The sequence below is a fragment of the Alosa alosa genome, chromosome 20, assembly GCF_017589495.1.
Source record: "Alosa alosa isolate M-15738 ecotype Scorff River chromosome 20, AALO_Geno_1.1, whole genome shotgun sequence".
Taxonomy (NCBI): Eukaryota; Metazoa; Chordata; class Actinopteri; order Clupeiformes; family Clupeidae; genus Alosa; species Alosa alosa.
The window spans coordinates 15,648,023-15,675,410 of record NC_063208.1 but is presented as its reverse complement, the minus strand read 5'-3'; the positions used below and the strand labels follow the sequence as shown (position 1 = coordinate 15,675,410).

Below are 27,388 nucleotides of genomic sequence, written 5' to 3'. Positions count from 1 at the left end.
AAGGCATGAGTAAGAGCCGTAAAGGTCAAATCTATATAGAAAGACTCTGGTGTGCTATGTGCAACAGGCTCCTCCAGTTACTCTATTTCACAAACGTGCAATAAATTCAAAAGTGTACGTAAGTGTCGTTTTAAAAGTTGCATTTGATTCCCTATAAACTCAAGTAACCTGTGTGATTTGTGATCTGAACTATAGGAACTAAAAAACCTTCTAGTAGTCATGTTTGATCAGATCAGATGATCAAATCAGGGCAGTCTTTTGAAGGATTGCTCATACTTACAGGCTCCATGTGTATCTGGGTTTAGGTGTGTGTGTGTGTGTGTGTGTGTGTGTGTGTGTGTGTGTGTGTGTGTGTGTGTGTGTGTGTGTATGTCTGCCTATATTTACCTGAGGCACTAACTCAATGGCTTCAGCCGGTCGGGTCACCCCTGGTTTGGGTACCCCGTTATTCTGAGTGTGGTGTCCACCATCGCCCCCCCGTGGCACTGACCAACTGTCCTGGGTCCCCTTCCTACAGAAGAAACTGGAGACAGGATCCATGCTCTCACAATTGGAAAATCATACCCACTGCAAGGGTTCTACAAACTGTACTGAAAATGACTCACAAAATTTTTTTATTTTTCTACTGAAAATTCCCTCTGTCTTGTTTATAGTATGACTCATTGCTTCAATCTCATAACCATGCTCTGCATAAGTCATATGTTTCAATTGCATTGTTAAATCATAATTGGGTAAACAAAATTGGGTGAGTTTATGCCAGGATGGTTCAGAGTGACTAAGAAAGTGCAGTGATGTCTATTTTCACAAAAACCCTTTCTATGGACAGGTGCCGCAAATTAGCAGCATAGCTATAGCTATAAACACTATAATACAGCAACAGACAGTTGTTCTCAGTTTGTCTATGCATATGGTATCTAATACTATCGAATAAATAAGTAAATACATTTTAAAGAAAGAGTGATTTTGAGTCAGAGATGCCTCTTACCTGCGCCGGTATCCAAACATGAGGAAGAGCACACAGAAGATGATGCAGGCCATGCCAATGTGAATGCCCACCACAATGCCACCCATGGAGCCTTCCATGCCCTGTCTGCAGTTGCACTGGGTCTCTCCTTCTGCACCAAACACACACACACACACACACACACACACACACACACGAGATGATCATTCACTGACACTGTGTGGTGCAGAGTCACACTGAGGAATGAATCACTAAGTACAGGATAGGACAAATTAAATGACCTCCCCTGTCATAAGAAAGAAATTACGGTGAGCGTGATTATATGCATGCACGAACACCCACAGAGACATCTGCTCTCATGCACACACACACAGACACACACACACACACACACACACATACACACATGCAATGCCATGCAACGTATCTATTTTTACAACTCTTGTGACTCCAGCTGTGGATGGCGCCTCCTCTGCACTAAATCACTCCCTCACACCCAATTTCATGCGTTGCGACTCTCTGCTGTCTCCAACCCCAGGCAGACTCTCACCACTGCTAGTCTTGGCACTGGTCCCATCCTCTGCCAGAGACACCAGCCTCTTGGAACAGTCGCTCTCCCCGTTGCCGTTGTAGGCCGCCAGCTTCACCTCGTACACAGCACCTCGCTCTGCAAGAGACGCACAAAAAGAGGAGTTATTCCATGAGAGCTCTGCGGTCCTCCATAATAGATTCACATCACGTACGGCCAGGTATGAAGTGAGGAGATATTGAGCCTGTGGGACAAAGCGCAGTGGACAGGGGACTATTGATTCGTTTGGATGACACTGAACAAAGTTTGAATTATATATTTTTTTTGTTGCTGTCATGTCTCACCTCTAGAGTCCATCTACCTTCCTCTCTCCCTTTGTGCTCGTATCTGGCTCTTCCCACACAAGCATCTCCATCAGTGTACTTTCCTTCTCTTTCTTTCTCTCGTTCTCTCTCCTTCTTTCTCTGACTCTTTGAAACTTACTCTGTCACTGTTCAAAACTTACTTCAAAGCATCTCTCTGAATGCTAATTTAGATGTTTATCCTTCCTAGCTGGCTCAGCTACATAGCATCTGCTCATGTTCTGCTTTTTTAACTGAATGCCATGGACAGTAATCCAAGCAATTTGTATTGGCATTCTAAAGCTTAAATGAGCTTTAACAGTTAAATGGAAGACAGTACACATATGAATGCAAATGAAAATAGACTGGTATTTGTTGGGATATTCAAAAGATGGGAATAAGACACAATATATTTAAGAGAGGAGGATGAGGGAGACATTATGATCAGCTCTCCATGCCAGTCACATCCTGGCATCTGACAGAGGCCGAAAGACAGGATTATTGAGCAGCAGCACAGTGCAAACAAACAGAAGCTCCCAGTCTTCAGGCCACACAAGCAGAGAATCCTCTGCTCCTCACCCATCACTCAAATACCCTTGTCCTGCTATATTCAAGATGTCTGCATAAACCTGGGCTGTAAAGGCTATAATGAACTGCCATCTTGTCATCATCATCACATAAAAGAACCATATGCAACATGACACAGCATGTTTCCTTCCTTTCCTTCCTCTGTCAGTGAATGAGAAGCACTACAAAAGGTAAGGTATTCAAAATTATATGTGTATAATAAATGGGCAAAAGCTAATAGTATAACATTGAGAATGTAATAGCCTATTCAGATCAATTTAATTTAATCAGTCATACACAGACTCAATTACCACACCACAAATTAACAGCATGCCCGCTCTCACCTAGATGGGTGATGGTGTGGGCATTGGCGTGGCAAGGCATCTGCAGAGGCCCCTGAAACTCTCCATGGGGGACCCTGCGGTAGGACAGTCGGAAGCCCTCGGCCTTGCCAGCCTTACTGGGCAGCTCCCACAGCACCTGCACCGCAGTGGAGTTCAGCACCTTCGTGAAGAAGGTTGGCGTATTGGGCACTGTAAATTACACACAGAGAGAGGGGGACAAAGAGAGGGAGAGAAAGAGAGAGAGATCGAGGGGGGTGGATCAAATGGGAGAGGGATCAAATGGGATGGATCGTTAATTCTCTCATCTTCATAATACATTTCTTTCATCATGACAAAAACCGCAAGCACACTGCTAGAATGGCTATTTAACAAAGCATGCAGATAAGGAGAAGAAGATATTAGCTCACTAAAGAAATGAGAGTAGACTGTCATTACAATAAAACTGCTAGCAGAATAGGTGCACAAATATTACATACATATTATAACATTAAATGCTAAAGGGGTCATAATAGAACAATAATTCTTAATCACTGCATGCAATTAGTCAACAATAAATTAAATACAATTAGTCTAGGAAGTGAAATGTGGACTTTGGACTTTGGAATATTGCTTTAAGTGCTGAGTATGCATTATCCATAGTCTTTGATTGAGTTCATCTCCATCTAATGTGGTGCTGTAGAAAGGGTAGTGCACGGCTCCCTACCTCCCCCTAGTGTTGTAGCCACCACAGTGCTGGACGCTGAGCTGGCCCCCAGAGCAGAGTAGGCCTTCAGGTAGATGGAGTAGGTGGTGGCAGGGTCCAGGTCTGTCAGGTCATGCTGGAAGGTGGTCTTGCTGATAGCCTCCTGGAGCTCCTTGCTGTCTGGCTCTGAAAATGGATCCCACATCATACATGTCACACTGCTGCATGTACATTAACAGCTGTAGGCATGGCAGTGACTCATGATGTCATGATGTTGTTTCAGATGTAAAGCACATTGAGCTGCATTCTGTGTATGAAAGTTGCTATACAAATAAAGCGTATTATTATTATTATTATTATTATTATTATTATTATTATTATTATTATTATTATTATGAACTAACAACCTTTTGAGAGGTGCACACTAACGCTACAACAGTAGACCCAGTTTAGAAACCAGACATTGTAGTATTACTCTGGAATATACTGTATCTGCAAGATGGGCTTAAAAAACTATTTTTTCAACATCTAATAACCTATTATTATATCATCATCAATAACAGAATCAAATTCTTACATGGAGGCTATTTTACTGCATACTGCCATATTGCTTTGTGGACCAATGGCTTTTGATCATAGCAACACTTACCACAGATCTTACGGATGTGCAGCACATATCCGATGATTCCATCTGTGACCTCAGCGGGCGGCTGCGTCCAGGACACCTGCAGCGAGGCGCTGGAGAGCGCAGTGGCCTTGAGGCCGGCCGGGGCGTCGGGCAGCTCCTTGGCCAGAGAGATCGCCAGCCGTGCGCTCGCCTGGTTGGTGCCGGCGCTGTTCTCGGCAATGCACTGGTAGATCGCCTCATCCTCAGAGGTGATGCGAGTCAAGGCAAGGGTGCTGAAGCGACAGAAGAAATGTGTTTTAAAAAGGAAAAGGGCTAAAAACAATGTGTTTAAACTTTGTGTTTCCTCTTGCACCCGGGAAATGGAGATACATATAATGTACAAGTCAGTGTCCTATGATTTACGATATACTTTTTATGATGCAATAAATACATTTAACGCTCCATATGTTTCAAATGACTTCAACAGATATCCATCCGGCTTTGAGAGAAACTGAGAGAAATAGAGCTGTCATAGACTGCCACCCTGTGGTCAAATGTAGGTTTTGTTTTAAAGAGAAGAATGTCACTGTTACCTACAATATCCCTTACTGTAGGTATATACCTCCAGTGATCCAAGCAAAGAAAATGCTATCTCGCCAAGAATATTTTAACAACTGCTTGTTCCCCAAAACAGATGGTAAATGTGCGTCTAATCAAGTTGAGTATTTTCATATATGTGGTCATATAACTATACATATCACTAAATTCCTCTGTGAATAAGCTTGGCTTTTGGAGTATGAAGGTCATAAACAGTATCAGCTCTTCACCTGTTGTTGTTGGTGAGTTTGACATTGTCACCAGGAGTCAGAATCTTGCCATTCTTCAGCCAAATAAGGTGAGGCTCAGGGACACCCTGGGCCACACAGGAGAACACAGCGCTGCCACCTAGTGGTTTAGACACAGACTGCGGCCACTGCAGAAACTCAGGAGGAGCTGAGGAAAGAAAGGGGGAAAATGAAAGAAATTTGAATTAGCCAACACCATTGAAGGCAAGCTGCTGTTGCAATATCTATTTTGCACCATAGGTGGCACTGTAGAGCATAGATAGCATTACTGCAATGGTAATGACCATGGACAGCATCAACATGACAATATGGACCATGGCAGATGGATTTCAGAGTGACCACTGATGCAAGGTTACAACTTTATTCATTGCTCCCTCTAACATGTGTGACTTTAAAATGAGCCCCTTTGTATGTGTAAAGATCTAATCAACTGTATGCAATTAATGCAATTCTATAGATATATTTGATATGCATAGAATGTTGCATGCAAAAACAATCTAGGATTAAAATGTCCTTTTGAAACTGAAATGAAAAACTAAAAGAACAGTAGTGGAGTCCACTGGTTTCACTGGTACTGTTTAGTAGCTTTTCAAATCAGTATCACTTGGAGTAGAAGTGGCATTACAAAGGGTCATTTTGGAGCCAAACTACAAATAATGTCTCTTCCATTCACTGAAAGCAAAACCTGAGGCCCTTCATCTCTCGCCAGAAAACACCCCAAAATCATCTTTTATCTCTTGCAGCTTGAACTTCACCCCTGGTCCCTTAATAAGCCCAGTCTGTCTCCTCCAGTGACCCATCCTCCAACCTCCTCTATCTCCTTCCCCTCCCCTCTCCTCCCCTCAGCCAGAGCGGGGACAGATGCCGGCTCAACGTTCCGCATGACACTCCATCAACAGCCGCACAATGGCCGTGCATATATGTAGAGCCCCCTCTGTCCCCCCCTTGTTCCCCGATCCCCTCGCATCTCATTGATCTATTGACACGATCCCAAACCACCACCAACCGCAAGCACCCCCATACCTCTCATATCCCTGAACCCTGGGAAGATGGGGGGTTTTTGGAAGGGATGGATTGGTGTGGCGGTGGTGGGACATGTGGGGAGAGGTTAAGGGTCGTATGAAGAACGGCCAATTTCAATAGGGGTTCATTAATCAATGCAGGCAAAGATCTTTAGGCCCGGCTTCACGGTCCCCCAGTCCACAAGGCCCAATTTCTTTGAGGACACGACACAAAATATGGATCGTCCCGATCCATAATTGAGGAAGGTCATTAGAGAGATGGCTTTAGGGACGGTTCCTGTGTCTTGTGTTTGGTGGTTGGGGTTGATTGTGTGCTAGATTGGGTTTAATAGGGCCAACAAAATGAGAAGACGCTGCAGGGTGTATTTGTCATTTACAAGTGCTGAGCTGTTAAAAATGTGGTCACATTCAGACAACATGGAGATTTGTGTTCTCATTGGAAATGAAGGAATGACACATTAAAACACTAAATCAAATCATTACTGCAGCTGTTGATCTTGATGTTGTTGACGATGATAATGGCAATAATGTTGTTAGACTATGTCTCAAAGATTTCCCCCAAAATAGTTAGCCACAACAGGCCAAGGCTGGTATAGCACATAGATAGTGCACACATGTTGTTATTGGCTTATGTGTGCCTATAGAGGGGTCTGTTAGAGTGAGAATGCACTTGAACATGTAAATGAGTGGGAGCTGCTCCTGTGAGCCAGAGCTGGCTGGGTTTAGGGTTTAGGGTTAGGATGAGGAGGAGGAGGAGTAGGGAGGGGCCAGGCATAGGAGGCCATTGTCAGACTGATTTAAACTGGGGGTCACCTCAGCTCCCCAAACCTTTGAATGGACATCTGAAACTCAAAGTGTGTGTGTGTGTGTGTGTGAATGTGTGTGTGTGTGTGTGTGTGTGTGTGTGTGTGTGTGTGTGTGTGTGTGTGTGTGTGTGTGTGTGGTGTTCTCAATCTCCACTACTCAAAACATAAATGCTAGTCCGCTAGTATTTGCTATTCACTATCTCACCAGTCACACCTAGCATTCAGAAGATCACACTAATCAGGATGCCAGTGTAAGAGCCATAGAGAGAAATAATAAGTTATCAGCTGTTCAGAATGAAGCTGTGCTCTCTTTGTCCCTTTTCTAATAACAGAGGACAAAGGAGAGAATATGAGAACTAATGGAAATAAATGATCATATTTTCAATTATGTACATGCAAACCATAGCACCACACTCCATGTAAGCCATAGACCATGTTTGTCCTTATTGTGGAACAACAGGACACAGAGGATTTGTGTCTGTTTACAGACCAGAGCGATATGGCAAACATGATAATCCCTCATGTGCGATGTATGCACATGCCACATGCATTCTCGCCTCTGGATTAGGTTTCTTCTGATTGAGGGGAGGCTAAAAATAGAAGCACTGCATCACGCCATAAAGCACATCCATGTTTGGTTCACAGAGAGTTCAGCTGCATGCAATACCTCTCCTGTTACAGCCCATGCCAATGCCTGCCATTAGAAGAAGCCTTTTCTTTTTTATAAGAAATAAGGAAACACAATCAGGACAAAAAGAGAAGCATCCACAGAGACAGAGAGAAAGAGAGAGTGTGTGTGTGTTTGTGAGAGAGAGGGAGAGAGAGAGAGAGAGAGTGTGTGTGTGTGTTGTATGAGTGTGTGTGTGCTGTATGAGTGTGTGTGTGAGTATGTGTGTGTGTGTGTGTGTGTATGTATGTGAGAGACAAAAAGGGTATGTGTGTGTTTGTGTGAGTGTGTGAGGGAGAGAGAAAGAGAGAGAGTGTGTGTTTGTGTGTGTGTGTGTGTGTGTGTGTGTGTGTGTGTGTGTGTGTGTGTGTGTGTGTGTGTGGGAGAGAGAAAGCTCCAGTGGGGATTGCTGTCTTGTCCAGTCCCTCAACTGATTGCCTGTCTAACTGCATCCCCGGATCAAACTGTCAGGCCTGTTGTCCATACATCAGCCAGGCCATACCAGTGTATTGATCAGTTATTCTTTGGACAGGGTCTTAGATCTGACCTTGAGTGTGATAGGACAGGTCACCACGATTGCATTTTAGACATTTGTGCAGGGCTTCGCTGTGTTAAACAGGCAAATAAAGTATTGATGTATGGTGTATGTATGTATGTATGTATGTATGTATGTATGGCCTTCTGTGAGTGAAAGCTTAGATCTGTATCTGCATGTCTTCGCAACATTTAAAAAACTGCTTTGATGTTATATGCAAAACATGTGAGCTGCATGTCAAGGACTAGGGTATGACACACACACACGTGTGTTTAATAGTGGTACTTCAGGTTGTCAGACTCACTCACTGACATCTCTGCTATATTTTTTGACACCCATGAATAATTTCTGTGAAGCAGTCCCTGACAGCTATTTGATGAATTCTGACACATTTAGTCAAAAATGCTTTTTTTTTGCCCCAGCTGCTTGTGATGTGTGAACCCCCTATCTGTGCTGCTGTGACAGCTGTGTGATCTGCATCTTAAAGGCCTGGCAGCATGATATATCCCTCCTCACATTTTTCATATGAAAATGTTTCACAGCTGAAAAAAAGAACATTGAAATAAGGGGAGTCTGTGAAGACAGAGAGAAAGGAGGTGGCAGGGGGTCCTTTCAGTAAAGTGCAGGCAGCACACACAATGGCCCTCGACCCACCCAACACAACATTGGCTGACCACCAGCTGTGATGAGAACAACTGCCCCCCTTTCTGACATTGTGGAAACAACAAACAGAGGCCTGGGGGTATGAGAGGAATACGGGGATAGGGTTGGCGGGTGGAGGGGAGAGTGTGTGTGTGTGTGTGTGTGTGTGTGTGTGTGTGTGTGTGTGTGTGTGTGTGTGTGTGTGTGGAGTTCAGGGGTGGGGCTCTGTCATCTCTCTCACTGGAGACCCATCAATTAAGTCAGACTCCTCCCCTTTCGCTCTCTCTCATATCCCTGTCCGTCAATCGGGCTCCGCCCTCTCTCCAGCCCCTCTTCGACCGGCATCCCCGGCAGCCCACTGGGGCAGGTGTCAAAGGTGAGGAGCCAGGGGTTATGGGTCATCCTTCACTCCCCCACCGTGACCCTCAGCCACCACCACCCCACCCCCCCACACACACACACACACACACATACACACACACACACACACACACACACACACACACAGACCAACTCTATTCTCTTCCGTCACCCTCTCCTCTCGCCTCTATTGTCTTCTGACCAAGTCTGCATCTGTTCTCTGCACCGGCCGGCGAAACAAAGCTGGTGACAAAAAGTGACCATGTCCTGCCTAGTTCAAGGCCAGAGGGAAGATGCATATGTATGTGTGTGCCTGTCTAAGGGTGAAGTGCAAGGTTGTGAGAAACAGTGGACCTCTCTAGACCTCTGGTAGCACATGCATTATGCACACACACTACAACAATACAGGCCCGACACACGATGACCGACACAAACCAAGGCCATCAGCACCCAACAAGGCCTGAAGTCTGGCCTCTGCTAACCTCACAGTGGACGTGAGACAGAAGGGAAACAACGTCCACTGGACTTAGTTTTGAACTTGGCTTTAGGTTTGTCATACTTCACACAGTGATACTCTGAAATCGGATGGATTCCCACAGGCCCATGTAATAACAATATGGAGCATGTGCAGTGCTACAGTTTGAACCATATGACACATGAGGTCACAGCATGCAGTGTCATGCAACTACAGCAGCCATTTCTTAAAGTGTACTGTGGAGGGCTATTCGTTAACACTGACTGGCAAAAGCACACGTGCAAGGAAGTTTTCAAGCAAAGGAGCAAGATGCTGATATCAGCCAGAGAGGGTTAAAGGCGGAGCTAGTAATCAAGGATCTTTGTATCAACTTTGCTGATATCAGGGCTAACTGAGCTGTGAAGATGAAATGTGTGTGAGATTTTTGGGATGGGTCAAAGCTGATGCGTGGTAATTCTATCATATTGTCTGTGATGAAAGATATTGGATGCAAAACTAAACCAAATTACTTCTATTAAATGTGAAGATTTGGGAAGGGGGGTGCCCTCAACAATCAACCAGTATTTTTTTTCTTTGTTTCTCTCACTACCCCCCAAAATAAGTCAATCAATAAATTAATGAATACATTAAAGATTGGCTCCCCAAAAGTGTTCAGAGTCAATCCACTTGTGAAAGACAGATAGGGTAAGGTATTGATTGATCAGGTCAAAAGCCCCACACAGGGGGAAGAGGGTGGAGGAAAACCCAGCTGGGTGCCAAATTTAATGATCGAACAGAAAAACAGAAACACAGGACCATTAAAATGCCCTAGGCTCTAAAACCTTGACCCTCTATCACTGATAGAGTGTGTGCTTGTTTCAGATGAGGAACCGAACTAAACTGAACTGTTGAGAGGATTTTGATCAGATTGTGATTAAAGATTGTGTAATATCATTGACTCATTTACAAAACACTGTACTTTTTGTCTGAACTGTTTGTCAGGACATGGCAATCCAACCTTTAACAGAGCCACAGCCAACCATCTTTCCCAAATGCAAACTCATTCTGCTAACATTCAATAATCATGCTATTCTGGCTCTACAACAGAAATAATGTTGAACACCAAACACAAGGCATGACCCTTGAGAAATGAGACAACCCACAAGATATCCAATCAAACTGAGCTAATGACACACATAAAAAATTAGAGAAATACATGTATGGACGGTTGCTGCATGATGGATGTGCAATGTCATCAGATGGATAGGGGACACCTCCACATCATCAAAACTACCCCCCCTCCACCTCCACCCCCTACCCCACCCAACCCTGACCAGATGGAGGCCACCCTCACTGGTAATTAGAAAACACAGGCAGTCAGGGGTCTCACACCAAGGTGTTTGGGGGTGGGGGTGATTGGGGGTATTGACTTTCTCTTTCAAGCCCCCCTGACCAATCACCATCCAGGACACAGGTCCAAATCCAATATTTTATTTCTCCTTGGTTGGCCAAAGGCCCAACACCCACCCATTCTCATTAAGGCCCACTTCTACATCTCAGCTGACCAGACCTCTCCCCTCCCCTCACACCATAAACAGTACACACACACACACACAGTCACACTCATGTCCACTGTCATGTTTGTCTGTGTCATGGACTGCCAGCTGTCAACAAAGGGGACAGGGACAGAAAGGGGACAGGGACCTCTCTCAGTCAACAGGGGGGAGCAAAGAGCATTGCTAGAAAGCTCACTCTGACTGGTCAGGTGAGAGGTTATATTTTGATGCTGTGAACCAACTACCATCAGAAAATAAGAAAAATAGATTGGTCAACTCATAGTCACTATGTTTTGTTGTTTGACCACAACTGCTAAAATATTTCAACAGCGTCAGACAAATCGTCCCCTTAGAATTATAAGGTGCTATCTGGCATTTTTGTCAAAACTGAGTTATTGGCATATTCATATTCTTATTGTGAAGGTGAAGTGAAGTGTTTCTTGTAGTTGTTTGCATTTTTGGGCATTATATCTAAAGTGGTTTGTTCCATTTATCAGTAAAACTCTAAGAAATTCTAAGACTTTGAAGCTCAATATCTCAGAACTACTCAGAACGTAGATAGAACTTTATAATTCTAAGGGGACGAAATGGCCATGTTGTGATCATCTCATTCCACTGATGCCACTGAGGACTTTTTTTTACAGCATCCTGAATCTGCATTACAGCTAGGAATTACTCTTCTGTAATGGATGACAGAAGAAGTTCAGTCTGGCTCAGTGAGCTGTGAGTTAACACATTTCAATGCGCTGCTGTGTCTTCACAAAGTGACAGGTGTTGTGAGAATTTCTAAAAGGATTTTTTAAAACAAAGGTGGAAATTACAAATTTAAGTGTAAGTCATCCCCTGTGTTTTGGCAAATTAGATGCAGTCGCTCATCATCATCATCATCATCATCATCATTTCCTGAATCGGAGAGTATAATTACTGAATCAAAACATGTGGTTATACACATGGATGGAGCAGAGAGCGTGTCTGAGTGTTTTTCTGAGTTTTCTCTTCCTCAGGGTGTGTTTCCCAAAACCATAGTTGCTAACCTGTTAGCAACTTGGTTGGTTGGCAATGGGAAATTGCATTACAACCAACAAAGTTGCTTACTTAGTTAGCAACTATGGTTTTGGGAAACACGTCCCTGAGCGTTTCCACTTTACTTGTAGTGGATGTGGGTGTAGAAGTGGCTGTCCCTTACCTTGCACCACCAGTCGGCCCAACGCCGTACGCCTCATCCTGGTACCGGGGCGGTTAGCAGCGCACACGTACACACCAGAGTGTTGGAGAGTAACGTCGGAGATCATCAGGTTCCCCGTACCCAGCACCTGGATGCCCTCCACACCAATAGAGCGACCATCTAGAGAACACACACACACACACACACACACACACACACACACACACACACACACACACACACACACATGCATGCATGCATTGACATAGGACAAGACAGACATTAATATGGTTAGGAAAGTTCTGTTGGTCTGTAAAGTTCTATGATCATTTAAGAGGAAGGGGAATGGGATGTGGCCTGTTTTCCTTAGTCTTACCCAGCCTGCTCCAGGACACGATGGGCCGAGGATTGCCAGTGGCAATGCATTCCAAGATGGCTGTCTCGTGGACGTTGATGGTAAGATTCTGAGGACCTGACAGAATCACTGGCTCTTTGTACACACGGGGAGGACCACCTGAAGAGAAAGAGAGACAAAGTCCACTTTATTAGTGTCTTGAAACAAATACAGACAAGCATAAACATACATAAAGTATATTTTAACAGCAGCACCATATCTAATGAGACACTGACTCAGTCAGCAATACCACGTGTCCCAGGTCATGCAGGAAACTCGGTGTCTTTGTGCGCTTTGTTTTGTTTTTGTTTGTTTGTGGTTGTCTGTCTCGTCCTAACATGTTGTCTATTTATTGTGTGTTTTATGTCTGTATTTTATGTATTTTAATTATTGAATGTCATGCACATTGAGACCAAAGCAAATTCCTTGTATGTGAAAACCTACTTGGCAATAAACCTGATTCAGATTCTGATTCTGGAAACTTGCATGCAGGAGACAGGCTCTTACCTGTGACGTTGAACTGGGCCTCGTGGCTATAACGCGTGTTGGCGATGTTGGTGGCCACACAGCGGAAGAGGCCGGCATCGGAACGTCGCACTCCTGTAATCTGCAGGATGCCCATGGGCAGCAGAGTGTACCTGCACACAGAGAAAAACACATGACAGTGAGTGTGTGTGTGTGTGTGTGTGTGTGTGTGTGTGTGTGTGTGTGTGTGTGTGTGTGTGTGTGTGTGTGTGTGTTTGTGTGTGTGTGTGTTTAAAAAAATGTAAAATGTGTAAAGCCAGTTGACAGTTCCCTGCTCCCAGACCACGTAATCAAATAGGCATGCATCCATGAATAACCTCATGTGTGTGTGTTCATATACTGTGTCTCTGCATGTGTGTGTGTGCACGCATTTCTGTAGGATGAGTGAGTGAATGAATGTCCTTGTGTTCATTTTGTGATTGGAGTGTGTGTTTACATGAAAACCAGGCTTTACCTGCTGTCCTTGGTGTTGACGGACACGCGGTCTCTCTCCCAGGTGATGTTAGCCTCGGGGATCCCGTTGACTTGGCACTGAAAGCGAGCCACTCCACCTTCGTTCACGGACATGGACTCCGGGTGAGTGTGGAACTTCGGCAGGGCTGTGGAGAGGAGACAGAAGGGGGATGAGACAGTTGGACACAGAGAGAGAGAGAGAGATCTTTCTCTGAGAGAGTCCATGGCTATGACAGCCTATAAGGATACAGAAACCTTCTAGCCCTCTACCCTACAAGGATAGGAAAAGCATATGACTCACTCCTGATTCACTATAAACATTTAAGGGATGGTATACCTTTTGTGGAGTTTACCTTTTGTGGGGTTTAGAAATGGACACTTACTTAAGGCGTCTTTAGAAAAGGCCATTTCACACATTTTCTTATTTAGAATTGTACTGACTTTGTTTTGGAACCGTAATGAATCCCTGATGAAACAACAAGCACTATATTAGGCCAAGAGGGAAGTTCAAAGGCACCACTATGAAACTAGACTGCAGAACTGATTTCATGTTTGTAAACAGTCAAGCATCTTCAAGCGTCTTAAATCAATTGTGTCTCATCGTGTTACTCAAAATCATCTGTCTCCATTTGATTTGTTTGAAGAGGGCACTGCTTTTTTTTTACGTTCGAATGAGCAGCGGGGTGAACCAGCTGAGAACACTGTGTCCAAAGAGCTGGTCATTCCTTTAATCAATAAATGGGTGAGTGGAGAGGGCTCTCCCAGAGCTAGCTCTGTGTGTGTGTGTGTGTGTGTGTGTGTGTGTGTGTGTGGGTGGGGCTCTGGGCTCTCCCAATGTGAGTGCATCGCCATGGCAACCCCTCTTGCCTTGAGGGAGCAACACCTTGTGACGGCCATAATTCTGCCTGATTACCCACAAACCCCTCTGGTTTTACTGGACAAGGGCAGCAGGGGAACTGGGGAGGAAATTTCTCTCTCCCTCTCTCTCTCTCTCTCTCTTTTTTCTCTCTCTCTCTCTGTCCATCTTTCTATGTGTCTTATGTGCTTGCTACCATAGTGACTAAGGAACATTCAGACTATTTCCTTTCCCATTTCTAGGAATAGAGAGATAAACGTATCCCTCTAAAGGTTGCCATGTATCTCCACCGGGTGGACGCTGTGGAGCAACATCAGTTACACCAGATTCTAAAGCTTGTTTTGATGGAAGCTGGACCCCCTGTGGTGCAGTGCTGTGGAGAGGATCAAAGCGGTTTTCCCAGGTTTGTACGAAAGGGCAAGTTGTGTTACAATAGTGTGTCCAAGTGAGAGGGAGGCAAAGCCTACAGTCGGTAGGACATTATATACTGATAAGAGATGTGTACGTGTTCTTCTGTGATACTGTGATATGTTGTGTGTGTATATATATATATATATATATATATATGTATTTGTGAGTGAGTGAGTGAGTGAGTGAGTAAGTGAGTGAGTGAGTGTGTGTGTGTGTGTGTGTGTGTGTGTGTGTGTGTGAGTGAGTGAGTGAGTGAGTGAGTGAGTGAGTGAGTGTGTGTGTGTGTGTGTGTGTGTGTGTGTGTGTGTGTGTGTGTGTGTGTGTGTGTGTGTGTGTGTGTTTGTTATAGAGACCGTGTGAGAGATAGAGAGATAGTGTGACAGTTAGAGAGAACTAAATATTATATGTTTATGTATGTGTGTGTGTGAGCAAGAGTGTGCAAGTATCAATGAGAATGAGAGGGAAAGACTCAGAGCATGTACTATACTTAACCATGACTCAGCCCTTCTTATGCTCCCCTAATCATGACTAAAGGCCTATTCACACCAAGAACGATAACGATAACTATAACCATAACGTTAACGATAAAAGCGTTCACAAACAACGATAAATAAAGTATCTCCTTGTGTTAATGAATGTGACGGTTAAAATTCAAGGGGTTCTGATTGGCTATTAGCTTTTTATCGTTCTGAAAATCGCTCTGAAAGTGATCCCCAACGATATCGTTCTTCATGTCGTTATCGTTATAGTTTATGTGTGAACGTCGTCATTCATATTAACGAGAACGATATTTATTTATAGCTATCGTTATCGTTATCGTTCTTGGTGTGAATGGGCCTTTAGCCCTTCTCATGTACTACACTTAATCATGACACAGCCCTTATCATGCTCCCCTAAACTCCACACACTTACATGCCAGCTTCACGTGGGCCTTGCGGCTGACCAGCATGCCGAAGTGGTTCTGGGCAGCACAGTGGTAGTCCCCAGCATCAGTGGCGTCCCCGTCTCGCCTCTTCTGGAAGCTTGAGATGAGAAGGGTTCCGTTGGGCATGAGCAGGGCTCGGGCGCCAGGACCCGTGGGCACCGGAACACCGTTCTTGCGCCACGTCACAGTGATGGGGCCCTCGCCCTCGACTTGGCAGTTCAGCATCAGGGGTTTTTCACGCACGGCGATGACATCATTGGGTTCTAATAGGAAGGCCAACTCTGAAGCATTGCACAGATCTTTGTAGGGAGAGGGAGAAAAACAAACAAGAGGATTGGTTAGGAAAGAGTGATGGGTATGTTTTACATAGGTTTACCTGATGTAATAGAACTTCTTATTCTGCAGACATGACTATAATGGAACGTCACACAGGTGATGATGATAATATTCACAAATGTGCTCATCATCATCATCATCATCCGTATGATCCTTCTTGTCATTAGTTTGACCCTAGATCATCTTTATCTCCAGCACCACCTGCATCATCATAATTGTTGATATGATTTTCATCTTCATCTTCCTTTTCACCATAATCATTATGAAGGTCCATCCTCATGTTGATGATGGTGATTCTAACAATGGTGTAAGTGAATGATACAACTATTTCATACTAAAACACAAAGTACACATGTATGTTCAATGATGTCTGTAGACCCATAGCTCTTGTATTACTTCAGTGCTGCTGCCCGGGCATCTGTTGTTGTATAGAACTGCTTTACTCTCTAAAAACATTTTGTCAGCATGCTGATGAAGGGACATGGCCCACAATAGAGTTACGCCACTCAGGCCGACCCCTCAGGGCAAACTTTTTCAGGTCCGAACTGCACTTGACATTCAATCCCCTCGGACAGATTGATGGCTATGTTAGTTCCACATCCATAGTAAAAAAAAAAAAAAAAAAAACTAACCCCGCCGAACCTGACCACAATGGGGCCGAATGCAGAGCAGCCACTGAGCCTAACAGAGGCCGGGACAATGCTGGAGATCTGCCTGAAGAAGGTAATGAGGGTCAGGCCAAAGGACCCTCCATTGAATCAGGCCGCCGTCGATAACAATGGAGTTGTGACGACACTGAGATCCCGCTGTCTTTCTCACCACTCTCCCCAACACCCACCTCCCCCCTGAAAAAAAAAATGTCCCATCAACCACTGGGGTCCTTCACCATCTCTTCCCCAAAAACTGGGGCCATCTGCCCCCCCCTCCCGTCCCTGTTTAATCATCCCCCCGCCTCCTCTCCTCTCCATTCTCTCTGGTGCTGGGGTGACTTTCCCATGCCACCGCCTCACCCTGGTCCTGTGTCAATGTCGACCCCGCCGACATGGGCCATCTACCCGCTTTTCATGAGCGGCATGTGGGGGTGGGGTGGAGGGAGGGTGTCCCCCAGATTTGGGGACGACCTCTCTGCCCCATCTTGACCCAGACTGATAGCCGTTCCCCTTCTCCCAGCTGCCGTGGGTTGTGTGGGGGACACAGATTTGCCTGAGGTGCTGATAGAGTCCTTTGTTTATGGAGTACTCTTGAACTTGCACTATGGATGCAAAGCAGGATCTGGCCAGCGGACTGCACCTGCTCTAGGCACCCCCCCACATGATTGTCCAGTCCACTACAATACATGACTCCTGCCCTTGACTCTGGCCACACTTGGGACAAAGGTTTATGAGAATATCCCGGTGAAGCCTGAACCTGAACTCCTGATCTTGCTCTGTCTACCACTGAACAAGCAGCTGACTCATTCGTACTGCACACATCACAGCCCTTCATCTCATATGAGTTCCATGATATGATATCCCTTACGGTCTCTGATGAGAGGACTGCTACACTCACTGTGTGTGCCATACATACACCTACTGCATGTTTGACTTCAACAGCATCTCACATGACACCATCATCACAAACCCAGCTGACAGTGAGCCCACATGGTGCTCTCAGTCTCTTTCCATCAGTAGCCTCTATGTTACTCACAAGACCAATTTAGGTGCCCCGAGTTCACCCTCTCCTAGATCCGTCTATGTAACATGAGTGCCTTCTACAATGTCATTATGGGAAAGACTATATACATTTCACAGTTCTCTCTCTTTTTCTCTCCTCTCTGACTGGTCACAACACCTCTCCATCTCTCCCAGTGTTTCCCCCCCCTCTCTCTTCACACTGGTCCACTCTAAGGATATGGGCTATTCTCTGTTTGCTCCCCCCCAGTAATGAGGTCACATCCAGCAGATGCAGAAGGGGGAGACAGCCCTGGCTCAGCTGTGCAGTGTTAGTTAGGTTTCACTGCCTACCCAGCCCCCTTTCCTTCCTCCTCAAGTTCCCTTTCTCAGGTCCACCAGCAAACCGTATGGGTGTTAATGTAATTCAGTGGTCCCTTGTGGGAGAGGGAAGGTTACATCACAAGCTGCAGCCACGACTCCCATATATTGAACACATGGCACATGGCCTGGGAAGGTTAATATTAGGGACCTTGAGCACAGAATATATGGTTGAGGATGCTTGTGGGAGGATTAGGAAAACACTCATCCTCCCAATCCAATGAAAAGTTACTTACTAATTAAATAAGAAAAACTGACTTCATTCACGCAAACATTATAAGGTAGATATCTGCGCTTGTTTGATGATTCTGACTTCATTCCACTCTGTTGAAACTCCAGGCTTCAAGTGCAATGATGAATGCTTCACTTCCTACTGAGATAGACATTTGGCCCTGATTTCCAATATCTTCAGTTGATCCCTTGACCATTTACACCTCAATGTCCACGGATGTTTATACAGTATATATAGATCCCAATCTATCTACCCTTTGGAAAATATTGATTTTAGTTGGTTTTATCAAAGGGAAATTCCGGTTTTTAGCACTTTAAGGCCCTTTTCTGGTTTGTTTTGGATGAACTAGAGTGGTGGACACCGAAATTTTGACGATTGGTCCTGTCTCGACTTTTCTGACTCGTTTTGAATCGCCTTTGACTTCTCAGGGTAACTAACTAACCACTCGGTGAGTTGCACAGTTGCACATGCTACCGTTTCCGACTGAGAAACAAACGCGTGCTACCTCTGTGACTCCGCCTATTGGTTTTAACGAGGCTTAATTAAGCTATCACTTCCTTTAAGCTTTTTTCAGCGTTTTGTTAATTTAAGTTGGTGGTCTATGCTAATTCAATGCGCCAATTGATAATGCATGAATCTCGTTACGATGTTGTTTATTAGGTCATTAATTTAATCTAATCATACCATGTAAGCCTTTTGGAATTAAACTATTGACCACTATGGACAGATTGCTATCAGCCATAAAAGCCTCTTGGTCTTTAGCAAAGTGACCATATGCATTGGTTTGATTAGATTGTTTCTGATGATCAAACAGCCAGGTTTTATAGGGCATGCCAAACCTGGGGTCGGATCAATATGCAATAATAATGCACAGTTTTGAAAACAAACGTTAAGGGTTGTTTTAGGACATGTTTGAGTAGCCTACTACAGTATGCCCATTGCCGGCCACCTTGAGAAGTCAAAGGCCATTCAAAATTAGTCAGAAAAGTCGAGACAGGACCAATCGTCAAAGTTTCGGTGTCCACCACTCTAGTTCATCCAAAACAAACCAGAAAAGGGCCTTAAAGTGAACCGGAAAACCGGAATTTTCCTTTAAGACTGCATGTATTGCGGCTGCTCAGAGTAGATTCTCTAGTCCCTTGCTGCTCAATGGCTCAGTGTCTGTGACAACAGTGAGTGCTTCAGTGAGCCTTTTTATGATCCATTACTTTTTGATGTATCAACAAAGGGCTTCTGCTATAAGCTGCCTCCATTTGTATCTTCTTGCAAGCATTCACTGCCTCTTAATCTGAGTTGTTTAGATGACAAGCGCCTTATATATCAAAAGTAGCATCCATAGTATGGCTAATCTGGTGTGTGTGTGTGTGTGTGTGTGTGTTATTGTGTGTGTCTAAGTGATTACCCAACCTGATTAAAGAACCCTTTTGAAGTATATCCAGATGTATTCTCTGGCTTAGTTTAGAGACTGTGGTGGATGCTAATGGCCTATTTAAATCTATGTGTCCTGCATGGTTGTGTGATTGAGTGCTCAAGTTCAGGGATGAATTCAGCATCAGTAAAAAAAAGGGAAGGGGGGGTCATAAATTAGCTTTTTTCTTTTTGAGAGGTGGGGAGGTTTGAATGGGCTTGTCCAGCTCAGCAGGAGCCCCCTTCACCCAGCCTCATCTTCAAGTCTGTGACCCTGCACCTTCTGGAGGTCATGGGAGAGTTGGCGAAGGGTGGAGGAAGGCTTTGGCAGAGCAGCCTGGCCCTGGTCACCCAAACTGTCACCTCTCCATCCCCCCACCACTTTATTCTGGGCCATTGTCCCCACTGAGCTTGGCCCTGAACTTCAGGGTATTGTTATGCTCAAAAACTCATTCTCATCCACCCCAGCCCCTAGTGAGACTGAAAGACTTCTGGAGAACACAGGATAAGGCAAACATAAGCAAATCCCTTCATTGAGTGTGTTCCAGAATTTCTTTATTTGCCTCATGGCAAGCAAAAGGCTGATCACTGATAAGATGAGAATGTGAATGTGAATCTTCAACTCAGCTGTTCCCACCCACTAATGTGCCAGAGAAGCTTAACATCTACAAATATAGATTGAAGATAGTGTTAGAATACAAGGAGGCACTACAAGCTATAAGCAAGCAGTGCAAAATAGTTAATGTAACCTCACTGCTTTGGAGATTATATTACCTATAAATGCTGGCTTAACAATGATATATACTGCCATTGAACCATCAGAACCAACAATTGGTCCTACATATTTTATTATTATTTACATTTGTAATTCTATATTAATGTATAAGTTTCAAATCTATAAACATCTAAAAAGTAATTTCGTCTCATTACCTCTTCTCTTCCGTATTATTATATCCATTACAACGCTCCTGCTTAACAATGAGCGACTGTGAACTTTGGGGGTGGGGACTGGAACGAGCTGAATGGGAAAAGAGGAGTCTCCGGGCGGGTGTGAATCCGAGTGCCCTGCGGCTGCGCCTTTTGTCTCCGTAATGGGAGTTAAACTCACCCTCCTCCTACTACTGCCGCCGCCTCCTTCCCTCTTATCCGAGGAGCGCTTATGCAAACACGCTGCGGTAGATGCCGCAGGGGGCGCCGAAAGTCTTTTGTTTAACAATTGATTGTCATTCGTGGGCATATGCCAAGTTCAAAGTTGTATCTGTAAACATGCTACCGTTTCCGACTGAGAAACAAACGCGTGCTACCTCTGTGACTCCGCCTATTGGTTTTAACGAGGCTTAATTAAGCTATCACTTCCTTTAAACTTTTTTCAGCGTTTTGTTAATTTAAGTTGGTGGTCTATGCTAATTCAATGCGCAATTGATAATCGCAAGATACGTTACGATGTTGTTTATTAGGTCATTAATTTAATCTAATCATACCATGTAAGCCTTTTTGGAATTAAACTATTGACCACTATGGACAGATTGCTATCAGCCATAAAAAGCCTCTTGGTCTTTAGCAAAAGTGACCATATGCATTGGTTTGATTAGATTGTTTCTGATGATCAAACAGCCAGGTTTTATAGGGCATGCCAAACCTGGGGTCGGATCAATATGCAATAATCTCCAATTGCATGGGGAAGGACACCACATGGCTTCCACTCCTGTCTTTAATTACAAGGATGAGGACCAGTGGGGTGACACAGAATTCCATTAATGCAATCACATAATGAGCCACCACATCCTATATGGACCACATAAGTCATGTCATGCCACCAAACTTCCAACCAGCCATTTATGACTGAGAGTGTGGACAGCAAGCAGTACTCAATATATATTACATCAGTGTTTCTCAAAGTGTGGTCCGGGGACCACTTGTGGTCCGCAAGCTATCCCAAGTGGTCCGTGAGCAGACGTGGTAAAATATAATATAGATGAGTTGTTTGCAATATTGAACCAACTTGTATGTAAATCCAAACAGTTCTGCAACACTGCCATGTAAGCGATGCCAGTTTAAATCGTGTGAATCCTCTGACACAATAAGCAAGGTGCAAAGACAATAAGCAAGGTGGTTCAGTGAGTAGGCCTGTTGTGTAATATACTGTTGAAGTAGGTCTACTTTTTTTTTTTTTTTTTTAGAGGTGGTCTGTGAGGTTTTTTTTATTGGTTAAGTGGTCCTTGGTCTGAAAAAGTTTGAGAAACACTGTATTACATTACGGATCATGATGATGTTCAAAAAGCGTAATGAAAACTAGGAAGAACTCAATCCCCAACTTTTCATTTGTCTGTGACTGAATTGATGATACTCTGAACTGAAGTGAAGAGTATCAGGCCTCTGCTTTATATAGCAACCACAGGCACCTTTGGGATATTTAAAAGTGTGTGCCACAGAGTGTAACATGGGCTCCCAGTTTTCAGTCTTAGCTGTACTGCTATAGCATGCTTATGTAGCTGTTGCATTATGTGTGGACAGATCAGCTAAATTACTTCTAATGTGTGCTGCAGTATCTGATTGTACTGTAATAACTAAGCCCAGCTCTAGTGGACATTTGTTCTGCTGGCTTTCATCTTTGGGGCTTCCATTATTTACTCACTTATAGGATTTTATATTTGCACTCTGTGAGGATATAAAGCCGTTAATGGCTGTGATCTTTAATTACTCCAATACCATAAAGGTTACCTTAAAGGTTTAATCACCATGGGAACATGTTTTTTGTTTTAATTAAAATAACGGATGCTTTGGGCCACAGGCGGACATGGAAGCCCATCGAGTTGGGATTGAGTAAACAGCTCCGCTCGATCAATCACCCGCTCTCCCGGGTAGTATTGATAAAAACCCACACAAACTGTGATATTTCAGGTGGGCTTGATACATACACACTGACTTTGAATGTCGCTGTGCATCACTGTCCACAGTAGCCACTCACTGAGTATCATTCAGGACTTAAGGCTGCTGATTGGTGACCAACTGTTTTTCCCGAAGCCTGAATCCCTGAATGTGCGCTTTATCACTTCTCAGCAAGCTGAATCATAAGGGAATTAGGCATAGTATGGATCTGAGGCAATAATTTCTATATTTGCTAGGAACAACCACAATATCACGTTTAAGTCCAACTGGGTGGGCCTCAAGATGAGACTGTTCTTGCTATATAAACAATCCCCTCAGGCATCTCTCTGGCCTGTAAAACACTTGGTTTAATAAAGAATATTAGCTAATAAATAATAAACTAACACTGTAAAATCGAGAAGCTCTGTGACACAGTCACAGACATCTGAACAGCTTCTTCCTCAAGACAGTGGGAAGGTGCTCTTCTTTATGCATGGTCAAATGAGTCCCATGATATGGAGGATTTGCCAGGGAGGACAAAATTGTCATGGCTACTTTCAAGAGAAAGAGAAAGCCATAGCCTGGCAGTTTCACAACATCTCCCACAGTCACACCAGATTGGTCTTCGAGAAGTGGACCTGTTTGCTTGGCAGTTATGGAACTAAAACTGAACTGTTAAGTGGTCTTATCAGAGGAAACCAGGCCTCCCCCAAAATGTAAGATCCACTATGTATGACTCGTATGGTCCATCAGTATAAGTCACCATGTGAAAATTACAGTTTGGACATATAAGGGGATTTCATGCTTACTGCTTTCAGAACCTTAACCAAGGAAATGATTCCAGGTAGAAGTTATATGACACCTTGCACCTTGCGGCGAGTTAAATTTCCCCCAGGATTCTTCCAAGCCAACCAAAACTGTTTCATTTGGATTAGGCCCAACAGATTCATGCTGTGCTCAGGCCATCACTTTGGCCCTATAATTGTACTTTCAGCAGGGGCACTCTACTCCCCATGGCCCATAAGCCAGGCTGGAATAGAGACATCGCCCACCCATCTCTACTTGATCACGCACCAGCCAGGCTCAGGCCCCTTTTGTGCTGGGTTAGATTAAGTCCGAGGGGTGTCTTGTCAGGCTTAGTGGTGTGTCCTATCGCTGCGTGGACAGGGTGGGACGGGACCTGGAGCCATGACTGGGGGGAAGTGTGTGTGTGTGTGTGTGTGTGTGTGTGTGTGTGTGTGTGTGTGTGTGTGTGTGTGTGGACACGGTCACGGGCAACCAGCTGCAGGGTGGGGTGGGTTCCCCTGACAAACACTTGGTCACACACACACACACAGTGTCCCTCTCGCACACACACAGCCTCCTTAATAAGGTTTCAATCTGGCCAGCCTAGCAGAAAGGCACGGGCAGTGTTATGGAGATGAGGGTGTGAGGGTCAGGTCAGTAAAAGAGGGTGGGGGTGCGTTGCCGGCCATTGTTTCCTCCGCACTCATTTTTTTTTGGTTGTGCTGTCCCTCCCTCCCCTCCCTTTCCTTGGACTGCTATGGTGGTGAGCAGGAGGGGGACTCTAAGGGTTAATGCCCTGCAAGGTCAATGTGGCCCCCCCTTATTCCCCTAAAGGTCACCAGCGCCTGGTCTGAGGGGCCATCTCCGGTCTGCTGTGGTGGGAAGGCCACTGCCAGGGCCACTCCCTTCTGTTATACTTTTTCACGACCCTGTTTATTTTTTTGGAGGAAGGGAGAATGTGAATTTCATTTGCGAGGCAAAGCCCATATGTAGACCCAGGACCAGCTTGCAGACTGATGTTAAGATAATGTTTACGAAAGCAAAAAACTAAGACTAAAACTAAGACTTATTTAAGTACAATGATTGTTATTGACCAGGTGGTAAAGGATGAAAACTAATCCAAAGTGCTATGCCTTTTTATGAAGCACATGCACATAGTTTAAAAGTTCTATACTGGTGGTGTGTACCTTCATCCTAAAGGATTACATGACCCAAAAATACTTTTGAGATTTCAAGCTATTAAAATATCAGTCTTGTTTTTCAAAAGTGCAAGAGCTACACATGACTTTGGATCAGAAGGCTAACATACAGAATCACGGTTTGAAACGGCATGAAACTTGAATTAGCCTACATTCAGCTATTGTGTTTGTCAGGCCAGTATGTTTTATTAGTGAGTAAGTGGGGTAGGCTCAAATGTAGTCATATTTAATGTCTTTAATATTTTGGCATTTCTTATACCATAATTGGACCTGTAAATACTATGGCAAATATGCAACACTAATGTTGCTGTAAGGAGACACACGAGGAAAGGCCTTGCGCAATGTCGTATTTGCATACACATGCTAAATAGCCTAATTAATTCGGTCTCAGGCTTAAAGTTTCCTGTGCACCACAGCAGGAATAAACATTTCGGGACAATTGCAGACAAGAAGTGGAAACATGGCCTTGTTTTTCGTACTATTAGTTCGTTTACCTTAAATTACTAATTACAAAAGACATGCCAGCTTAGATCAGAAAAGGATGCTGACGATGCACCTGTCTCTAGATTAATTTAAGTCTACCTCTACCAGTTAAACCTTATGAGATTTTGTTTTGTGTTAATTAAAGGGTTGCGAATGTAAAAGAGGGATGCTTCTCTCAGCAATCCAACATAGGCCTGTGCCATTAACTGTGGTCCTGATGTGTTCGGTTTTCCTTGTTCTGAAATAAAACGTGTTAGCACAACATCCAAGCTGTTCCAGGTGAATATATGGCATGCCAAACAAGAAATGAACGATTTCCTTAGTTGTCAGGCCTTGCTACAAAGAAAACATTACCTCAAAGCATCGATGTTAAGCCCCCCTAACAATATCTAAACCTTAGAATAGTGCAATGACATACAGTGTAAGTCCACAAAGCCTCTACAATGTCACAGTAAATCGTAGTTTTCCCATGGCGTAAAACTTTATGGCGCGCGTTATTAAACTGTAATAAGGTCTCCACATGATTGTTTTAACAATACATCAGGGTACCTCTTCAGTAACTATCTTTGCCATCATGCCAATATTAGAATGGGATGGATACACTGTGATTTCATACCAGGGGCCATGAAATAGTAAATCTATGATAGCAGGTCATTCTTCTGTCTGAACAATAAACAACATAACATGTACGGACCTGCAATTAAAGGCTATCTAAACAGAAACATCACGAACACAAGTCCCTGTGTTCCACTAAGGAAACATTTCCCTGAACTGTTTGTGTTGTATAATAGGCTGCGGATAAAAATGATAATTCAACAGGGTAAAATCAAGCTTCTTGAACATCATCTGCATATGGGCTGCTAGCCTACACTACACTGGGCTACTTCACAAATTTCAAACAACAATCTAATTTATCAAATAAAATAACGGAGAAATTCAACAGCACTTACAGGAACAGATGGACAGTAGAAAGACTATTAGAATCCGAGGCTTCATTTTAACGCACTGGCTCCTCTTTTCCAGAGAAATGACAGTCTTCACTTTGCAGGTGTCCTCCTTGCGCTAGTGCACGTCGACACAAAATAAAAACAATAAGGGAGGTAAACTATTCCAAACGATTTAGGAAACTCCTGCGTTCTCTTCTTTTCGAAAATAGATCTATATAAACTTATGAAAACATTTCTACTGTTTCTGTTAGGGACTCCTTGTCCAGCCTTTACTAGGGTAGGCTACTTGTCACGTTCAAAGCCACTTTCAGAATACTGGCTGTGGTTATTCAGGACCTACGGAAAGGATAGCGGTCATTAGTTATTCAGCCGCGTATTGTTGTCCCTGCTGACACCCTTGGTCAGTGAATGGACACTGATAAAACAGCTTTCGCCGGCACTCGCAGGTTGGTCCCTGACAAACCAATCACAAGTCCACGGACACCCAAGGGGAGGTGCGACTTGCCTCCCAGGCATGATTGATATTCATTTGAGCGGAGACCGGGGACCATTGCTTCGCTTCGCTCCCAGTGGTTTGGTGTCACTCACACGCATGACACAAAATCACAGCGGACAGCTGCAGCCACCCCGAAGTGTAGCGAGTGGTCAGTAAACCATATGTCATTTCAGGATACAGTTGTCCCGCGACAAAACGCGGGAGAACTGGCTCAAACCTTCATTCACTGTGGTGAGGAACAACTCTAAATCCACAGTGAAATGGAGTGTAGGCTACAAACTTGTAAATCAACACGCCTCAAACCATTAATTTTCAGATTATCGCAGTCATGCAGACCTGTAGCTCAAACATACAATATATTTTGGCCAATTCCAATTCCACTTACTAACATGCAAAACGCAGTGCAGTTAAATTGCAGATCTCTGCATTGCATGCAGACCAATAACATTAGATTAGGCCTTCACACTAGAACTGCTTCCCAAATTTGAAAGATCTTTGACCTGCTGTGCTATGTACTCTAAAGGGCTGTGCATCAGTTTGGCTGGCATCCAGACTAGCACCGTTTTACAACTGACTGCCAATTTCATTTCAGATTTTTTAAGGTATATCTGATTTGCTATTGTCACAGCTCTTGGCGTTTCTCACACTTTTAAGTTATGAAATGTCTATGTCTCTCAGGAAAAACACACTTCCAGACACCTGTCCATGTCTATCTTGACAGACAGATCTTGACTTGACAGATGCACTACACACAAGCATAGATTTTGTGATACTTCAAAATTTTCTGACAAGCTGTCATGCCTGTCATTGGGTTATATTGATTTACTTTCTCTTACTATTTACTATTGTCATTTTCAATTGTTGAACCAGTGGAACAAATATACAAAATGTACAAAGTATAGGCCCACATACTGGACACTGGTTTACAAAGACTATTTAATCAATTCCAAGAAT

At 44.1% G+C, this 27,388-nt stretch overlaps 1 protein-coding gene across 1 annotated transcript in view; it reads right to left on the bottom strand.

Moving 5' to 3' along the window:
* The window catches only part of si:ch211-57n23.4 (immunoglobulin superfamily DCC subclass member 3), a 31,419-nt gene extending 5,353 nt beyond the window's left edge, over positions 1–26,066 (bottom strand). Inside the window, exons 1-13 of the mRNA XM_048230397.1 lie at positions 25,942–26,066; positions 15,638–15,949; positions 13,460–13,604; positions 12,988–13,118; positions 12,463–12,600; positions 12,108–12,266; positions 4,862–5,027; positions 4,077–4,327; positions 3,449–3,613; positions 2,746–2,934; positions 1,515–1,631; positions 986–1,115; positions 388–511 (exon numbers count right to left, since the gene is read on the bottom strand). Coding sequence (XP_048086354.1) covers positions 388–511; positions 986–1,115; positions 1,515–1,631; positions 2,746–2,934; positions 3,449–3,613; positions 4,077–4,327; positions 4,862–5,027; positions 12,108–12,266; positions 12,463–12,600; positions 12,988–13,118; positions 13,460–13,604; positions 15,638–15,949; positions 25,942–25,987 — 2,073 coding nt within the window. The 5' untranslated portion in view covers positions 25,988–26,066. The remainder of the gene's footprint in view (positions 1–387; positions 512–985; positions 1,116–1,514; positions 1,632–2,745; positions 2,935–3,448; positions 3,614–4,076; positions 4,328–4,861; positions 5,028–12,107; positions 12,267–12,462; positions 12,601–12,987; positions 13,119–13,459; positions 13,605–15,637; positions 15,950–25,941) is intronic.
* Positions 26,067–27,388: the final 1,322 nt, after the last annotated feature.